The following is a 19,000-nucleotide window of genomic DNA, read 5'->3' on the forward strand; positions in this document are numbered from 1 at the left end:
GAAGACTGGTAGGCTACAGTCCATGGGGTTGCAAAGAGTTGTACATGACTGAACATACAAGCAAAATAAAAAGGCAAAGCAAAGTTGGGAGATGGCAGGGACTAGATCTGATCCCAAGTGTAGTTATTTGAAAAGCTCGTTTTCCTCACTGAGGATATCAGTTCAGCCCTGGATTTTCCACAGTAAACTGCTGAGGCGTGGACAGTGATCAGTACGGCCTTGATGCTGGGACTTACATACGGGGGAGGAGCCATTCTCTCAACTCAACACCTGCCTGAATCAGAGCCCCTCAAGTGGTCCCAGGATCAGTATCACCCGGCAACCCAGCAGAAATGGAGATGCTCAGACCCCACCTGGACCTGCTGCCCTGGAAGAACTCAGGGGTGGGGGCCCCGCGCGACTGTGTTTCAACAAGCTCTCCAGGCGACTGCATTTTAAACCAAAGTAAAATTTACATGACAAAATCACCCCTTAGAAGTGCACAATCCCCAGCTTTTATACATTTATGGTGTTACACAAACCTCACCACTTATTCCAGAATGTTTTCCTAAGCATCCCCCCACCCCAACCCGAAAAAAAGCCAGCCCATGAAGCAGACACTCCTCACCCCCACTCCTCCAGTTCCTGTCGACCACAGCTCTGCTTTCTCTCTCTCTGGATTTGCCTGGTCTGGACATTTCATGTAAATGGAACCTTCCAACGTGTGACCTTTCATGTCTGGCTTCTTTCAACGTATTTTCAAGGGTCATCCATGCTGTAGCACTTCTGGTACTTCATTTATTTCAATGACTGAATAGTATTCCATTGGAAGTAAGATTACATCACAATTTGTGTGTCTATTCATCAGTTGACCGTGCTGGTGATTTACCAAATAATCAAAATTAAAGACTGGGAGCAAGTGACCTAGGTTTAAAATCCAAATGCTATAAAGATAATACATAGGGAAATCCACACTTTTTGGTGTAAAGTCTAAGAAATACAACCAGGTGCCTTGCAGGTCACTTTTCTTGCATTTAAATTAGAAATAGTTGTTTTCCCCTGTGGTTCCATTTTTCCAAGAAAAGCTCGATGTACAGCATTTTGAAACCTTACGTGACCGCAGGCATATGCTAGAAATTTCATGAGAATCTTAAAGTCAAATTCAAATCACAAATGAATTTTCAAATATCGTTAAATATTAGAGCAGTTTCACTGATTAATCATTGTACTTTAAGGTGCCAGAAGATTCTGACTGAACAGAAAGATGTTTCTGTTTTGAAGCAAATTCCTCCCACTCGCTTCGAACTCCAGAGTAGGATAGTTCTGCCTTCTTTTAGCTCATTTTGTTCCCTTATTTTATAGCCTTACTCCTTGGACTATTAATGAAAAGAACATTGAATTAGGCCATGTAGTTGTTCATGACATTGAAGATTCCGTGCAGCCCATGGTGGGTAGTTTAAAAAAGACAAGCCTCAGTTTCTTCTAGAGCTTTTGGCAAACTCATCATAATGTGCTTTTTAATACTTTTCATAAATCATCCCAAATACGTCAGGACAGCAGCTAATTGAACTGACATATAGCAGTGACAGGCTGATGCAAAGCAATAAAACTGGAGAATTATTCAGAAAAGAGGCCCTTTTGCACGATACTTTCCCTTGGCACAAGAATGCTTTAAAATGATTATACCTAAGGACCCAGGAAAAAGTGCTGCTTTCAGCTCACAGGCAGAGAATTTGTTGCAGACACCATGCCACTGTGACCAGCTCCTGCTTAGATGTGACCTTCTTAGTTAAGACACGTCTGTCTTTTCCCTAATATTTAACTACCAAGGACCCTTGGGGGTAAATTTACCATGCTGAATGCAAGATTAGAAATAAAAAGCTGATGAAACAGACAGCTGCATTGATTCTGGAGAAAACACATACACAGAACCTACTTTCCAAAAGAGGAATGCCACTACGGCTTCCCACCATAAATGCAGTCACAGCTGAATATTTCAGCCGTCACCAAGCTGCCAAGTAAAACATTATTAGGGGTTACTTTTACTTTGACAAATGTGCAGTCAGAAAGCTCTTTTCTTGTAGGAGCCTATTGTGTGTCTCACAGCTGTATTCCTGGGGGTGAATCATACTAAGACCATTTATCAAGCCTGACAGTGGAAGTCGGGCGTTATCTGCCTTGCAAAAGCTCTCTGGGAATTATCTTCTCTTGTTGGCAATTAGGCAGCCCGGGCAAGCAGCAGCAATCAGGCCGGACTCACCGGGGCTGCAGGTCACTGCTCTCCGTCTTCTTCGACTTCCTTGCCCATTAATCAGTGCGTGCTGGGTCCCAAAGAACCCGGGGTTCCCCAGCTCCAAGCTCTGGGGTTGACAACAGCCCTCATGCTGACTGTAGGAAAGAAAGGCAGGTGACCGCAGCAAGAAGGATGGCAAAACGTGGGCAGCTGCTGAGAACAGCTTGAAGCTGACACAACCGTGTGTCAGGAGAAGCCAGCATCGCAGGAAACCAGGGATGGGAACTCATCCAGATTTGTTTAAATCGATTAGAAACGAAGAAAGAAAACCTCACATCTTTTACAGCTGAGAAATGATTAGATGGTAAAGGGATACTGGTTTGGGGAAGTACGTTGCTGACTTTCTGGTTCCCACTGATTTCTTCCTGCAACTGGAATGGAGTTTTATTTTCTCCTGACGGTGAAAGTGACAGATGCAACAGGCCTGGGAGGCTCTTCTTTACAAGGCACAGAGGAGATGGAGAAGAATCGAAATTGGAAGACTGAAGTCTGAGCACTCATCTGTTAAAACTAAAGCTCAGTCTTACACCCAAGTCTCAGTCTTCACATCTATACTGGGAGTGACAACAACTACTTCGGGTGTTGAGGGAGAGGACAGGTGAGACTCACACAAAAATGGGAATGTCTTTGGTTAATTTCAAGGATGCTAGTTGCCAGTATTTGCCTGAAAGGATGCGTACTTCTCTTCCTTATTTAGAGGTGCCGCTTTGGCTATTTCAAGTTACAGATCGCCAGTGCCTTATGCTTAGAAACATTTTCCAACAGGGTGTAGACTTCATGACAATTGTGGCCCCAACGTAGCCCTCTTTAAACTGCAAAACCGCAAGTACAAGTCAACTCGAGAGAAAGATGATTCGGGAGGCAAAGGCATGATCAAGCAGTTAAACAGGATCCCTCAATTTCATACACATGTGGCGTCAGAGACGCTGCTCATTTCCAAAGGGCTGGGCTGTCGTGAGCTGAACCAGAACATGGGCTTAGGAGCGTAAACAACCAGCTGAGCCACCAACACTCACAGAGCCACTGTTTAGATGACTGTTACCTGCTGTGGGGTTGCGGTGGTTCTCAGTTCCTGGAACTTTTTCCAAAATGTATTTCCCCAAATTCCTGCGACCTTCTCCTCCTTAGCCAAGGCCTAGAGGGAGCTGGGAGGGGAACGTGACCACAGACAGATCGACCTGACCCTCCACGCGCCCCGTTCTCTGACAACAGGGGCCTCCTGACTCTTTGTCACTAAATCCAAAACCAGCCTGGAGAGCTTTTCCAAAAACAAACAGTAACTCACAGTTCAGGGCCAGTTCAACGCATTCCTAGGTCCTCCGGGAGCACCAGCCTCACGCTGTTGCTGTCTTCTCTTCCTGGGGTGGGAGGATGCAGGGCTTACTTAGAGCAGTGGGTGCAAGAGGTCTTGGTTGGGACGAGTTTGCTCAGCCAAGTTTCAACCCCAAAGTTCTGAGGCCATCTTGAGAAAAATCTTCAGATTTTTCACAATTATGCCCTGGAATAAAATCTTGTAATCACCACGCAAAGAACTCAGGAGTGACCAAGAGGCACGTCCTGTTGGGGTGGATGGTGGTGTCTGCACCCGGGGTGACTGGCCTTTGTCAGCAGCAGCCTGGCAGGACTGGGGTGCCGCGCAAGGTCACCCGGTTTCAGGCGCTACTGACTTCATCTCACTCCACACGTCTGTGTTAATAAGCATGAAAAGCAGTTACCACTCTTGAGCCAGGCCCTGCTGTGGGCCAGGAGCTTGGTGGGCATCCTGGCTCACGGACTGCCTGGTGAGTCAGACTATATCATTCCTATTTTACAGGTGAGCAAACCGAGGTACAGAGAGGTTAGGCACCTTGCCATAGTCCTCTGGTTCCACCGCCAAGACTGGAACCCCAACTTGCTGACCTGAAGGCTCGTGCTTCTCTGCGACCACGCTGCCTCCAGAGCAGTCAGGAGGCCTCTGGAAGCCGCTTCCAGGTGTCACCCCCATTGCAGGGGCCTCAGGGCAGCCTCGGATGTGACCTGGCATAAGTGGTGGGGAGCCATGAGGGCATCTAGGAGGAGGTGGAGGGGCGCAGCTAACAGTGAAGGCCACTGCCCTGCCCGCGGCTCCAAGCGTACCTTCGAGCATCTCCCTGAACCTCCTTGGGGTTGGATGTCGGGATTCACGGAGCACACTTGTGCTCTCGCACACACGTGAGGGTGGTTGTGAGCCCGTGGGTCCCAACAAGCTGCCAGCAGAGGACAGCGCTGTCCACTGGAACGTACGGGGCTCTGCTGGGGGGTTTTCCGGGGGCTAGTGAGGGGTGTGTGGATCCCAGCCCCACTCTGCTGGGCCGGGGTATCCGGTGTGACCCTGAACACACGGGCTTACATGGCAGAACAGAACCCCGGCGGTGGCTTCAACCTCGTGCCAAGTCCAGGAATGGAAAGTGACCGCACGAGGACCAAACGCTTAACCCCGCGGGCCGCCAGATGGGCCACAGACGGCGAAGAAAACCACTGGGCCGGGAGCGAATGATCAAAAATGTCCTTAGTAGGACATGTCCATTGTTAATAGCAAACACCTGGGGCCCAGAATGGAGCCATCTGCCGGCACGTTATAATTCATGGTTTTAACATGTGACCTTTGACCCCTACACCTCCTCTCCCCCTCCTCCCCGGAAATTAATTAAAGTGTAAATGTAATTGGCCAGAATTTTTAATAAAGGAGGAGACCAGCTGAGCTCTGGTCACTTGAGAGGTGCGCAGGCGGCCACTGGGCGTTCCTAGCAAGTAGCCCTTTTACTTCTACGCTCTGATGGCTCTTTCCTGAATCCAGTCCCGCAAGGCAGGGGACTCAGGCCAGGGGACCAGTGTCACTGAAAGGGGCCCAGCCCCCCAGAGGTGGTGTCTCGGCTTTGTTACAAGAAGAGGCCACTGTCCCTGCGTGGGGCTCATCAGGGCTGGGGCTTTGACAGACCTAAACAGATCCAGGGCTTAACAGAGGGTCGTTTACAGGTCGAGGTAACTGCGTCCTTGCCTCCCGCCCCAGGAGACAGACCTGTGTAGACCCTGCTGGTGGTCACATCTGCTCACTCTGAAAGTTTCTAACAGGAAAGACACTTTTAACCAAACATGATCGCAATGGTGGTCATGGGCGATACTTCCAAGCTGTCCAACAAAGGCTGAAGTCTACTCAGCCTTTTTCTAACATCACTGAGCTCCCAATGCTAGGGTAGCACTCAGGGCAGCCTGCAACTCGAGAGTGGTGAGGATGACTCTCTAGGTTTCCCTCCTTTTCCACTGCCCAGGGGATTGGAAATGGAAGGTTCCTTTGCTCAAGTACACCTGGTGAGGGGCCGGGGAACAGGTGAGAGGCAGGAGCCAGAGGCTGCGGGCTGATGGCTTGAGTCTGATCCTGATCTACTGTGAGGACTCTGGCCTTTCTGAACCTCGGTTTTCTCATCTGTATAACGGAGGTGACTGTTTCTGCCTTTTCCTTGTAGAACTGTGACGATTAACTGAGAAAGGTCTTTGTAAGCTGGGGAGTAATCTATGAGATCTCCAGGGCCTTATTCTTACAACTACTTTTAGTTTTTTTATTTTCAGCCTCCTACTTTGCTAAAATTAAACACAGGCTTTTAGGAGAAGCCACTCTGCCTTTTAAAAGCAAATTGCTCCCTGGTCTCCATGGAGTTTAAAACAGGAAACAGTGGGCTCAGCCTTCTGTCTACCTGGGGTTTCTCAGTCCTTATTCTTTGTTATTTTTGTTTTTATTGTATGGTTTCTGTTCTTGTGAGTAATCATAAGTCCATTGTAGCTGATGTGGAATATACAATAAAAGAAAATGGTGACGCTGCAGCCAATACTATAGGATAAAAGACGACAGCCTCAGAATCTTCTCCCTGGAAGTTTAGCCATTACATGCAGGGCATTACATGCAAGGTATTTACACTTCATGCAAGGCATTTACATTTCATGAAAAAAAAAAAAAAGTTTACCTATTAACTCTGCACACATCTGAATCCAGTCCCGCAAGGCAGGATTTCCAGCACATCTGATTGTGCTGGAATCACCATCCAGCTATCCATCTACTATCAGCCTATTCAAACATCAGCTTATCTAACCATCCATCACCCATCCATTCAAACACTCACCCTCCCATCCATCCTTCCATCCATATATCCATCTTTCCATCCATATATCCATCCTTCCATCCATCCATCCTTTCAGTCCAGAAGTATTTATTGAAATTTACTATATACCAGGCACCACTATATTCTAGGTGCTGGGGACTTAGCAGTGAATAAGACAGACAAAATTCATGACCCACTAGAGCTTAAAGTGGGTTGCTCTGAATACTGTTGGTCACAGAGAGGCCCAGAATTTACCCTTGGCACCGCAGCCTCTGTGTCACATGTCCTGGGGAAAGGAAGAAGCTCTGTGTGTGTGTGTATGTGTTGTTTGTGTGTAAGGGGGGAAGTATTGGCAAAATTTCAGCAGCAATGTCCTGGGGGAATGAGGAAGCTGTGTGTGTGTGTGTGTGTTTAAGGGGGGAGGTATTGGCTGAATTTCAGCGGCAATGTTTTCACACATGTTCTACCACAAATAAAATGCTGGATTAACGAGCAATGACAGGAAATAATTCTCTGCTGTCGTAACATAAGTTGAAGGAGATTTGCAGAACTAAATGCTTAAAAATGGGCCAGCCCTCCTGCTTCGAGAAGTCACACGGGGACAAGGCTCTGGACTGAGGAGGCTTCAGTCCCCACATGAAGCCTGAACGCAGCAATACAGACAAGGATGTAGGTGGTGGCGAGGATCCCAGGAGGCAGGGTGGCATGGCTACCCTAGTCTCCATCTAGTCTGGACCACAGAGCTCCCTGGGAGCCTGAGGTGGGAAGCAAGAGCATCTTCCTCCGACCAGAACCCCCAAGTAGACGCCCTTCTCCTCTTCCTGAGGTTCACTGGAGATAAGACACAGCAAGGTGGAGAGTCAGGGGCTTGGCTTCTGGGGACTCAGCCTTACATCCTGGGGCTTCCACTTGGGTAGTTTTGAAAACATAAGCAATTCATTTAACTTTCTGAGCTCCATCACCTCATCTTTAAAATGGCTATAACTACACCCACCTCACACCTTTGACCGATGAAAGAGGACACCCCAGGGCCATCTAGGGCCCAAGTCAACTTTGCTTCTGTTCATTTCCTCCAAACTGGTTATTCAAGGAGGAGAGGCCACGTGGAATGGTCTTCCCAGCTTGACCTCTGGTTTGCATCCAGCTTAAGAGGAGCAGACATTCTACATGCCCTTGCTGCTGTGACTATTACTATCCCAAGTCTGCACTGATTGCAGACAAATCCTTTCATTTTTTTCAGTGAGCAAAATCTAATCCTGTGGAGAGGAAATAAGTATACAGTCTGTACTGAGGGGCTCTCCTGCCAGTTCATTTCCCCATTATGGTTACATCGGGAAGTAGCCAACTCAATTACTCTGGTTGGATAATTAAATTGATTCTAATCTATAGTGTTTTAACGTTACTAGAGTTCCTCATTTTCTTGCTGTTTGTTTTTCTTTTTAACTCCTTGGATAAAGATTTCCATCCCTTCCACTGTACTTGGAAGAAGTGAAGACTTTCTTAAACTTTTCATTGAGGAAAAAAAACCTCACCTTTAAATGAAGAGCTGATATGGGGAAATAATTTTCTCCAATCCCACTTTCATAAAATCCCTTTATAATAAGCATATTTCAAGACCTCAGATAGATCCTCAAATTTCAAAAGGGGGTGAGCTTTAATTATGTATATTTTGTACTGATTCTTCAAGAAGGCAAGTTCTTCGAAAGGTATAGACTTTCCAGATACATCGGATTTCTGTCAATTCCTACCACATCTGAAACTTGGGAAGTTTTCACTGAAAAGTACAGTCAATTTTAGTTTCTTGAGTCACATTTTCAGATAGAAAAGTGAAAGTGTTAATTGCTCGGTTGTGTCTAACTCTTTGTGAACCCATAGATTGTAGCCTGCCTGGCTCCTTTGTCCATGGAATTCTCCAGGCAAGAATACTGGAGTGGGTAGCCGTTCCCTTCTCTAGGGGATCTTCCTGACCCAGGGATTATACTCGAGTCTCCTGTGTTGCAGGCAGATTCTCTACCATCTGAGTCATCAGGGATAGAAGCTGCCTCAAATATAAATTCAATTTTCCTGTAACACGAGCTAGGAATTCTCGAGAAGAGTCAGCCTAACCCTATGCAATTCTTCTGGGATTGGTTAAGACTGGACTTCACTCTGGAATATTCCCAGCACAAACCCCTTCCAACCTCGCTCCTTGTTTGCAATAAATTATTGGTAATTTTTTTTTAAAGGCGTTAAATGCTATTATGGTAATATTTTAAAATTTCTCCTTATCTTTTAGAGGCATAACTTATATATTTATAGATGAAGTTATGATACCCAGTATTGTATAAATAGATTAGGTGCCTTGACTGCAAGCCCCATGACACCCAAAATGTCCTAGAGGAGAGCCCTGAGCTTTGGGTCTGCGATCACCAGTTTGCTTGTCTATCTTCCTTGTCACAATAGAAGGGCCTAGAAGTCAAGGTTCTTGCCATTTGGGTCCACCCTGCTCCTTGGGACCAGACACCCAGGTTCCCCAAAATACTAGTTGAGTCAGTGAGAGCTTTTGCTGTAATTGGTCGCCAAGCCCTGCTTCCTGTAGCTGGCTTGTCTGGGCTTGAGGGAGGAGCCCACGTCCTCTCGGTTTTCAAGAGAGAAGGGTGAACTTGGGTGGAGCCATCCAGCTGTGCTCTGCGTCTGGACAGCTGTGCAGCAAGGAAGCATGCAGTGAATGTTTCCTGGATTGAATTATACGGAATCAAGTGAGCCAATTATCCACACTTCTGCGGAAGTGGACTGGCGATGCTTCCACCTTAAACGCACTTATTTGATCTAGTTGTAGACGGTATTCGTGAACGCCCAACCTCAGCAGAATGTAAATGATCGACACCCCTGGTGAGCAAGCGGTGACCCTCGCTCGTTTATTTTCTCAGCCCACGTTATACTGGGCGCTGAACATACTGCCCTCCACTGCCTGTTGGCAACCGGGCCACACATTCTTTGCTTGAGAATTGTTTGTCAGCCTGGATTAAACAAAACCGAACAGCCCCAAACTCCAAATCTTAGGATCAGCATGAAAACTATGGCAGTAATCCCCTCCAGAGACACACATGTACAGTGTGGAAGTGCTCTTTTGTGGTTCTTGGATGTAGAGTCCTTAAAAAATCTTACTGGAGAAACAGCAAAGTGATATTCCAAACAGGAAAGACGGTCCACGTAAGAATGCTGGAGTGGGTTGCCATGCCCTCCTCCAGGGGATCTTCCCCACCCAGAGATCAAACCTGGATCTCTTGCATCTCTTGCATTGCCAGGCAGATGCTTTACCACTGAGCCACCCGGGACGTCTTCTGGTCTTGGCTTAAAGGTCAACTCCACAGAGTTCTTCCCCAAACCACTAATCAACGTCCGGTCCCCCAGCCAACACGTCTGCTTTTCACCCTCTTCTTTTGCTTTCGTCACAGATCTCCTTTCAACCTGCATTTTGTAATTTACTGCTTTCCGAGGCTGTCTGCCTAACAAGAATTCAAGTTCCATGAGGACAAGAAAAGGATCTGTCCTGTTCATGGTTGAAATAACTCCACCATCTATCCAAGTGCGTAGCCTGCTGCAGGAACTGAGTCACTCAGTGTTTCAGTCCAGCTGTATCCCGTCATGAGAAGGCTCTACGACTCCAACTCTCATCTTAACAGGAAATTTTCCACAAAAAATAAGAGGAGGTTCTGACAGTAATTTCTGAATACTAACCCTGCCTTTTTTCCTACTCTCGGAAGTGACATTTACTATTATACTAAATATTCTTTCCCCAAAGTGCTCACATTATTCAAATTATTTTTCTTACTCCCATAAATGTGGCATACTTAGCCCTCAACCCCTTAAGGCCAAATGCTGCAAGAAGCTCATTAATGGATGGACTCAACTGAGTTCAAACTCCCACTCCAATCCCCAGATCTTGCTTTTGCCAAAGAGTGATTTCCAAGACAGGTCTTAATGTTAACTATCCAAAGACATAAAACACACACTCTCACACACACTCAAAGACCTGTAGTAATTAATGATATGACCCTGTAAGGATACCCCCTCCAACTATTTCTCTAACATGCAACTGAAGTCCTGACACCCATGTTTAAAAGAGCTCTCCTCCACCCTCCATTTCCAGGCCTTTGGGTCCCATTCGTCAGTGATGGCAGTTGGTGAAATTTCAGAGTTAGAATTCTGGAATGTTTTCATAAGGAATAAACAAGGGGTATTAAGGAATGCATTTTTTTCCTTTAAACCATCTGCAACACTTGTTTCTTTTTGATTCTGGGAGAGTTTCATATCATGAAAGCAGTCCCTGATTCATCTCTTTGCAAGTCACCTTTGGGGCTGAGACTTAAATCACATTTTTAACATTTGCTACTCATGTCTGAATCAGCAGTGGGGAGGAAGACGGGAGGAAGATTTGGACATTGGCCAGCTGAAAATGAGCCATTCACACAGAAACCATGGGTGCTCACACGGCACTAGAAATGCTTTCCAGCAACTATGAGCAGGAATCCTGGGGAAAAAAAGAGCCTTTAACTCTTCAATGGTTCCAAGGTTCCTGTGAGCTGAACAACAATAATAATAACACTGTCTATTTGTGGAGTGATTTGTAATTTACAAAGACATATGATCTCATTTAATCCACTCTCTCACTCTCATGGGGACCCTATGAGGTAAGAGAATGACCATGTTGAGATAATGCTGGAGATTAAAAGCAGCCTGGAAATTCTACAATGGGTGATGGATGACTGAGGTGGCCGGAACGCTCGACCTCCCCCTTACTGTGGGCTTTTGTGATTAATTCACCCACTTGCTTAGGAAGTTTCTCTCCATCTGAGAAAATTAAAAACACCACTCTCTGGACAGGAATGTGGGATCACAAATGAGAACCAAATAGAAAAGATTTACACAAAAGCACAAGCTCAGCAAAAGAGGAAACTTAGAAATCGCTAATAAGGTATAAATCAAGGAAAGGCTATTAGCAAACCCCTGGTAAGAAAAAAAAAAAAAAAGCTTTTAAAGTGATTTGCTGAGCTCTTAACAATACCATTTCTACCTATGATTTTCAAATATCTCCAGGGTAATTTGGCTCGAATCCTTAAACACTGTCATGAAGACGTTCCAAGTTGAAGGGTTTTACACAAAATTACAGAGGGTACCAGAAAGCAGTGCCTTGCTATTATACCTCCAGAATTGTGTGAATTTCAGAGCTGGAGGGTCTTGCTCATCTGTGCATTCCCCAGAACAACAAACGTGGGTCAGAGTATTTGTTTAATGTGTGAACAAGCAAGCGAAAGAACGGGTGGATGGATGGATGGAATGATGTACACGATGAACAGATGGATGGATGGATGACCAGATGGATGTATAGGCAGATGGAACAAACAATAAATAGATTGATGGAGGAAGGAATGGAAGAAGCATAAAGACTAACTCACTCATTTTACTGATAAAAACGTAAGAGCCAGTGTGGTTACTAATTCGTCTGTTTTGCCAAAAACAGCTGGTGTCAGAATTGAGGCTCTCAGGTCTCTTAAAATCCCAGTCTAGTGTTCCCAGTCTAGACTCTCTTATCTTCTACTGGCCTTTAAATCAAGAATTCTGAATTATTAACAATATTAACAACACAATCTTCTTAGTCGTGAGAGCCACTTTTGGAGGCAATATAGGCTGGTATATTTGTGCCTACTTGATAATCAGGGATATTAAGCACAGAGTGAATTTCCTGTGGCCACTTTGAGCTCATTAAGAATGAGAAAGCATGAAAACCACTCAATTTCACATCAGCTTTCTGCTCAGAGATTCACACAGTGAGCTGCTCGTGACGCTGGACCCTCTCTGGGCTGGTGGAATACTGGAGACAGGAGAGTGCCACAGGCCCTGGCCCAGCCTCCCCCCCAAGAAGAGATTCTTTGCTCTACATACCCAACAAACAGTTATTCTGCCCCTGCCCAGGGACTTTAAATGACATGGGGCACATTATTTCTTGGAGCAAACTGCCCCTCTTTGAGGATGTTCCCTTGGTTGAAATCTAGAGTTTTGCAGCATTTCATTTCCTGTTGGTATTGGACCTAAGATATTCGGTTGGCCAAAAATTTCATTTGGGTTTTTCTGTAAGATGTTATGGAAAAATCCAGATGAACTTTTTGGCCAACCCAGTACTTTCACTTCTGGCTCAGGTTCTTGGCTTCTGCCATCTCAGACGCAGGGAGCAAGTTCTTCTACGAGGTCTTGGTGAGTCCCTTGAATTGTACTTAAGACAGAACCTCAAGCAAAAACAATGCTTATCTGTGCTGAAGGTGGTGATGGACGATGGACAGGAGATGCAGGGCCTTGCTGGGATGAGATGGCTCAGGGAGCAGCTCTGGTGAAAGGACAATGCCCACCATGCGAGCCTGCAGTCCAGCCTCACGAGCCATTCGAGAGGAGGCCCATGAGACTATCGGTTGCAAAAGTGTTACCACATTCTGTAACAGTCCATCTCTCTGCTGGGACTTCTAATCCTCTTTAAGCAGGTGCCCCCTGCACATCAAGACCTCATGAAGGCCAGCCCTTAGGATGCCCTTCGGCACCTGCTTCTTGCCGGCAGTGCTTCTTTTGGCAAACCCAGGGAGCAGGCTTGACCTAGGAAGTGCCATGAAGATAAGCACTGGGAAGGTCTCAGGGTATGAAAAAGAAGCTGGCATCATCACAAGGGTACGTTTTCCTTCACTGATGAAAATCTTCCTACTTTAGCACAACATCTAGTTTGGGAGGGACCCTTAGAGGCGTAGGAATGCATTGGAATCTGGAGTTATTCCAAGCTGCATCTATTTCCACCTCCTCTGAATGCTCCAATAATTAAACTTTTTTTTTTTTTCTGGGTGAATCAAATATAGAATTTCAGAAAATCATGAAGCAAGGAAGAATGACATAACTTACCAAGGAGGGAAAGTCACTTAAGATTTGAGAAGGGGATGTAGTATCAGCAGTAGGGACCCTACAAGTCCCCAAGCTACTGACACTTGGATCCTCTGCCCCAGGGCCAACCCAGAGAGAAGATGCATCTCCCCACCTGGCACCCATCTGATTGCACCCCCTTTGCCCAGTGGCTTTACCAGGCCCAGAAGGAGCTGTAGGCACAAATCAAAACCACGTGCAGGGGATTCTAGGGTTATTTGCCATCTCTAAACAAAGGCCATATCCAGGCCCACCACTTCTCAGCCAAGAGCTCAGGCCACATGCCCTATGCTCTGCAATCTGGGTGCTTCTCTCCGAGGAGTCTGGTTCATGGACTTTCTGGAAGCTTCCACGAGTGCTCTGGCCAGAAAACCAGGGAGCTCTTTGCCCAGCTGTTTCCTGATGTGCGTCCCCGGCTGCAGCCCGGCTCCGGGAGCAGCTGAAGCAAGGGTACTTGCCCGGTTGAAGGGTTCATGATGCAGCCTCCTTTGTCGGCGGCCGTCTTGCAGCTGCAGCCTCTCTCCAGGGTGTCATGGTTCATCCCAAAATTGTGGCCCAGCTCGTGTGCCAGGGTAACGGCTGCGCCCAGGGGGCTGTCTGAATGGTCCTCAAAGAAAACACAAGGGCACAATGTATAGGTCACAGCCTGTATACCTCTTTCCCAGCACCCCCTTCCCTCCCAGCTCTGCCCCCCACCCCAGACACTTATCTTTCATAAACACTTGATGGAATCCAATCTCCTATAAGGAATCAAGATGTGCTGTGCTGTGCTCAGACATGTCCCGACTCTTTGCGACTCTGTGGACTGTGGCCCGCTAGGCTCCCCTGTCCACGGGATTCTCCAGGCAAGAACACTGGAGTGGGTTGCCAGGCCCTCCTCCAGGGGATCTTCCTGACCCAGGGATCAAACACATCTCTTGGGTCTCCTGCACTGGCAGGCGGGATCTTTACCACTAGTGCCACCTGGGAAGCCCAAGGATAGAGCCCCATTGTTTAGTTTAGACTTAAAGATTTGACCTATTTTATTGAACCAGTTTGGGGCCCCCTCTGCTGAAGAATGCATTCCTCATGAATACATGTAGGATTCCTTGTGTCTTTACATGAAATAATCAAGACCACCTTTTCCCTCCAGCATCCTACAAGCTCTCACAAGACACAACTCTACTGAACAAGGCAAAAAGTTGTCCTGCCTCATAGGAAGAGGCAGTCCTTCCCAGGTAGCTTAAGTGGTAAAGAATCCGCCTGCCAATGCAGGAGACGCAGGAGATACAGGTTTGATCCCTGGGTCGGCAAGATCTCCAGGAGGAGGAAATGACAAGAAGTCTCATGGAAAGAGAATCTGGTGGGCTACAGTCCATGGGGTTGCAAGTGTCGGACATGACTTAGCGACTTTACAACAATAGGAAGAGGCAGCTCATTTCTTCATAGGTAATATAAATACCATTTTACCCTTGATTGAGAAGATGCTGATAGAAAGTCAGGAGAGGAAGCATACTTAGTACAGTCTAAATAAGATCTGAGCAATCCCCCCCACCCTTTTTTTTTGACAGTTGAACCATGCTTGCTAATATTGTTTTATGCATTATACATAGCTTGTTCTCAGTACACATCTTTCTTGCTTAATGTCTCTCATCGACTCGTTTGCCCTCTCACTTGAGTCGGCAGCCATGATACCCAAGGAGTCTTCATCCTGTTAGCAGATGCATTATCTTGTTGGCCATCACAAGATTCGAGCAGAGGAACAGTTGGGAACCAGCAGGGCTGCTAGTGTTGGATGCTCTCCTGGGAGGCGTGGGTCGGCAGTGGCTCACTGCGGGGATGGGGGCACAGGCAGGACTGTTAGTCCCGGAAGGTGCCCCTTGGCCCCAGTTCTCCAGGGTCTGAGCAATTCTTACTGGGTATGCCTCTTGCTGTCTACTTGGTAGAGAAGGATACTTGGAAATTTTATAAGAGTTCACCATAAAAGCAAACTACATTAAATAGTGTCTGAAGACTCACTGAATTAAGATTGCAACTTGCCTGTTCTCGTTTTGTCAGGAGGCATCCTGATTCTCTGACTCTTGCTGCTGGGAGTTCACTCAACCTTTTGCTTAGTTTTGGAAGGTGGGTTTTCCATCCAGCAAGAGCTGCTTGGCCAAACCCAACTTAGTGGAGTACGTGCATGGCTTGGCTAAAGAGATATTAGAAATTAATTTTTAAAATATCACTACTCAACTTTTTACCAGTGACTATGATCTGCAGAAATGGTGCCCGTGACTGGTGTTTCTGCAAACGCCTGCATGTCACCGAGTGTCGAAGGCAACTTTCTGAATCCTGCTTTGCACTGCAAGAGGTAACGTGGGACGTTTCCAGGAAACAGTGATACTCTGCTTTAGAGTAGCAATTCTCAACCTTTTGGCACCAGGAACCAGTTCTGTGGAAGACAATTTTTCCACAAATGGGAATGAGGGTGGGGATGGTTTCGAGATGATTCAAGTGTATTGCATTTATTGAGTTCAGTTCAGTTCAGTCGCTCAGTCGTGTCCGACTCTTTGAGACCCCATGAACTGCAGCACGCCAGGCCTCCCTGTCCATCACCAACTCCCGGAGTTCACCCAAACTCATGTCCATTGAATTGGTGATGCCATCCAGCCATCTCATCCTCTGTTGTCCCCTTCTCCTCCTGCCTCCAATCCCTCCCAGCATCAGGGTCTTTTCCAGTGAGTCAACTCTTCACATGAGGTGGCCAAAGTATTGGAGTTTCAACTTCAGCATCAGTCCTTCCAAATGAACACCCAGGGCTGATCTCCTTTAGGATGGACTGGTTGGATCTCCTTGCAGTCCAAGGGACTCTCAAGAGTCTTCTCCAACACCACAGTTCAAAAGCACCAATTCTTCGGTGCTCAGCTTTCTTCACAGTCCAACTCTCACACCCATACATGACCACTGGAAAAACCATAGCCTTGTTTATTTCTATTAATATATCAGCTTCACCTCAGATCCTCAGGCATTAGATCCCAGAGGTTGGAGACCCCTGCTTTAGAGAACATACTATTCCTGATACAAAAAATCTTTGTAGGCAATGGCAACCCACTCCAGTACTCTTGCCTGGAAAATCCCATGGACGAAGAAGTCTGGTAGGCTGCAGTCCATGGGGTCGCTGAGTTGGGCACAACTGAGCGACTTCACTTTCACTTTTCACTTTCATGCATTGGAGAAGGAAATGGCAACCCACTCCAGTGTTCTTGCCTGGAGAATCCCAGGGACAGCAGAGCCTGGTGGGCTGCCGTCTATGGGGTCGCACAGAGTCGGACATGACTGCAGCGACTTAGCAGCAGCAGCAGCATATAAGACCTTATAGGTTTGTTGGCAGTTACAGCTGTAGCTGCCTTTCTCAGTAGCCCTCAGTCTAAGAAACCAAGTTATTCTTAGAATAGATGAAATTCCTAATAAATTACTTTGATTAGATTTTACAGTTTCCTGTTGTAGGAAGCTTCACAAATGTTTCAGGAAATCAATTTTATTCAATCTGAAAATGCTGAATTTAGCATGCTTTGGTACAAAATTGTAGGAATTCATCTTTAAAAACAAAAAGCCTCTTCATCAAATTCTTTTGTATCACTGAATATCGTGGTTTTGTTTTGAACTGCCTAATTGTTTCGCATTCTTCCACATATATGTGATTATAAAAAGAATGTCTCTTAAGAGACCCTGATAAATGGTTTACATTTCTAATAAGACAAAAACCTATTTCTTTATTACTGGCATTATCTCCAAACCAAGACTATTTTAGTCCAGTTAGATACAAAGGCATGGATTGAAGTAACTGAAATGAAAGATTTGCTCAATCTCAGAAAAATGGAGAAACAGTACAGAACTCAGATCTTCAATGCAATCAGGATTCCTACTTCCTTGTGACAGGATTTTCTTCCTCTTAGATTTGTGGGTCCTTGAAAGAGGCACAGTTGCAAGTAACACTCATGTATTTAACTTCAGAGACACAGTGGGAGAAAGTCTGGAGGTTTTAGATCTGGTCAAGATATTGATTTTGTTGACCTCAAGAATTTTATAGAAACCAAAGGAGCTGTGGACTTCCAGCCGACACTGTGCTTCTCGTCACTTGAAGCAAATAAGGAATGTGCCAAGGATGGACTTCACTGCTGCCGGCTTGTCAAACCCACTTCTTGTTAATTAATTTTGGCCTTGACTTGATTTCTGATGCAGTATATTTATCTGCTTCTGTTTCCCACATTCATTTTCATCTGTTTTAAATAGTCTTCCCTGCCTGCTTTCAAAGAAGGAATCTTGATCAAATGCTTGCGTGTAAACGGAATAAAGGATGTGAACTTTAAAAAGCCTCTTTATGCGATCAGATCGGTCATAAGAACGTTTAAACACGCCACAGCTGCAGAGCTGCCATGCTTATAAGGAATTCAGTTTCAGCCCTAAAAAATATTTATGCCAAATTTTAAGTGGCAAAGTCAGTAGCCACTGGCCATGGAACCATGAAAGAGAAAATGATTCCCTCTTAAAACTTTACAGGCTACTCTGTTAAAAATACAGTTGGGATCTGACTTGAAATGAACCTGGCACCAACAAAAAACAAGCTTTCCAGGGACCTCCAGGTTCAAAGAAAACCAGGGGGCGGACCATTTAAGCCAGAAGTCCACTGGGAGGGGCAACCCCTCCGTAGAGCCTCCCCAGCCTACACGTTCGGCGCGTGTTTATGTTAATTACCCACACCACCCAGAGAAGAGGAAAATGTTCCAAGCAAATATTCAAAAGAAGATTAGGGTGGGCAGAACGTGAAGAGCAAATAGAAGTCAGCAGAATATTCCTCCTTCAGCACTTTAATACAATCAAATATTCACAAATGTTCTGTTTGAAAAATGTGGAGGAATTCATGGTTTCTTGGAAGGGCAAGGCTCTGTTTGTTTAACAGAGGGGGTGGGATGGTCTTGGAGGACACTCCCTGTCTGAGGGCTGGTGCGAAGGGGACACCGCATTGTTCCATCAGAGACTGAAACCACATGGGATGAGAGTCTTCCCTTTAGTTACCTGACAAAGGGGAGCCCATCAAAGTTATCTCCGTTACATTTGGAAGGAACAAGTCCCAAATAGTCTACCCATTTTATTTCCTTTTACAAACATATATAGCTCTTATATGACAAAGTGATCCTTGTAAAGCAATAAACCTAGGTCTCTGCCTTCCAAGAATAAGGTTAATATAAAGACAAATTAGACCCTGGCGAGGAGGTATGTCAAGCATTTGCAGCGGTAAACAGTTAAAAACCTCAGACTTTTGGCTATTGGGTCTGGAAGCAGAACCATCAGAAAACCATTCTAACGGTAATATCTGGTGAGACCACAGTCCATCCCAGAAGCTAAGTGATGAGGGCAACCCCAGTGCCCTGGCTCATCCCAGCACTGGTAGGATTTTTTGGTTGGAGGCAGTTGGACCAAAATCCCACTTGAACTTTTCCTCCATAAAAGGTGTAGACTGGCTTCCACTGAACTTCTTTTACACACCTTTCCTATGTGCATCTTGGTGTTTTTTTTTTTTTTTTTTAAACAGTTCCTAGAATATTGTTGGGTAGGGAAGATCATAAGCAGAAATAGGGTAGAAATATATCTAAGCCAACTCCTTGGAAAAGATCCTGATGCGGTGAAAGAATGAAAGCCAAAGGAGAAGAGGGCA

At 45.9% G+C, this 19,000-nt stretch overlaps 1 protein-coding gene across 1 annotated transcript in view; it reads right to left on the bottom strand.

Moving 5' to 3' along the window:
* The window catches only part of ADAM12 (ADAM metallopeptidase domain 12), a 391,557-nt gene that overhangs the window by 73,060 nt on the left and 299,497 nt on the right, over positions 1–19,000 (bottom strand). The window contains exon 11 of the mRNA XM_040254432.1: positions 13,782–13,930. Coding sequence (XP_040110366.1) covers positions 13,782–13,930 — 149 coding nt within the window. The remainder of the gene's footprint in view (positions 1–13,781; positions 13,931–19,000) is intronic.

The sequence above is a fragment of the Oryx dammah genome, unplaced genomic scaffold, assembly GCF_014754425.2.
Source record: "Oryx dammah isolate SB20612 unplaced genomic scaffold, SCBI_Odam_1.1 HiC_scaffold_14, whole genome shotgun sequence".
Classification (NCBI taxonomy): Eukaryota; Metazoa; Chordata; class Mammalia; order Artiodactyla; family Bovidae; genus Oryx; species Oryx dammah.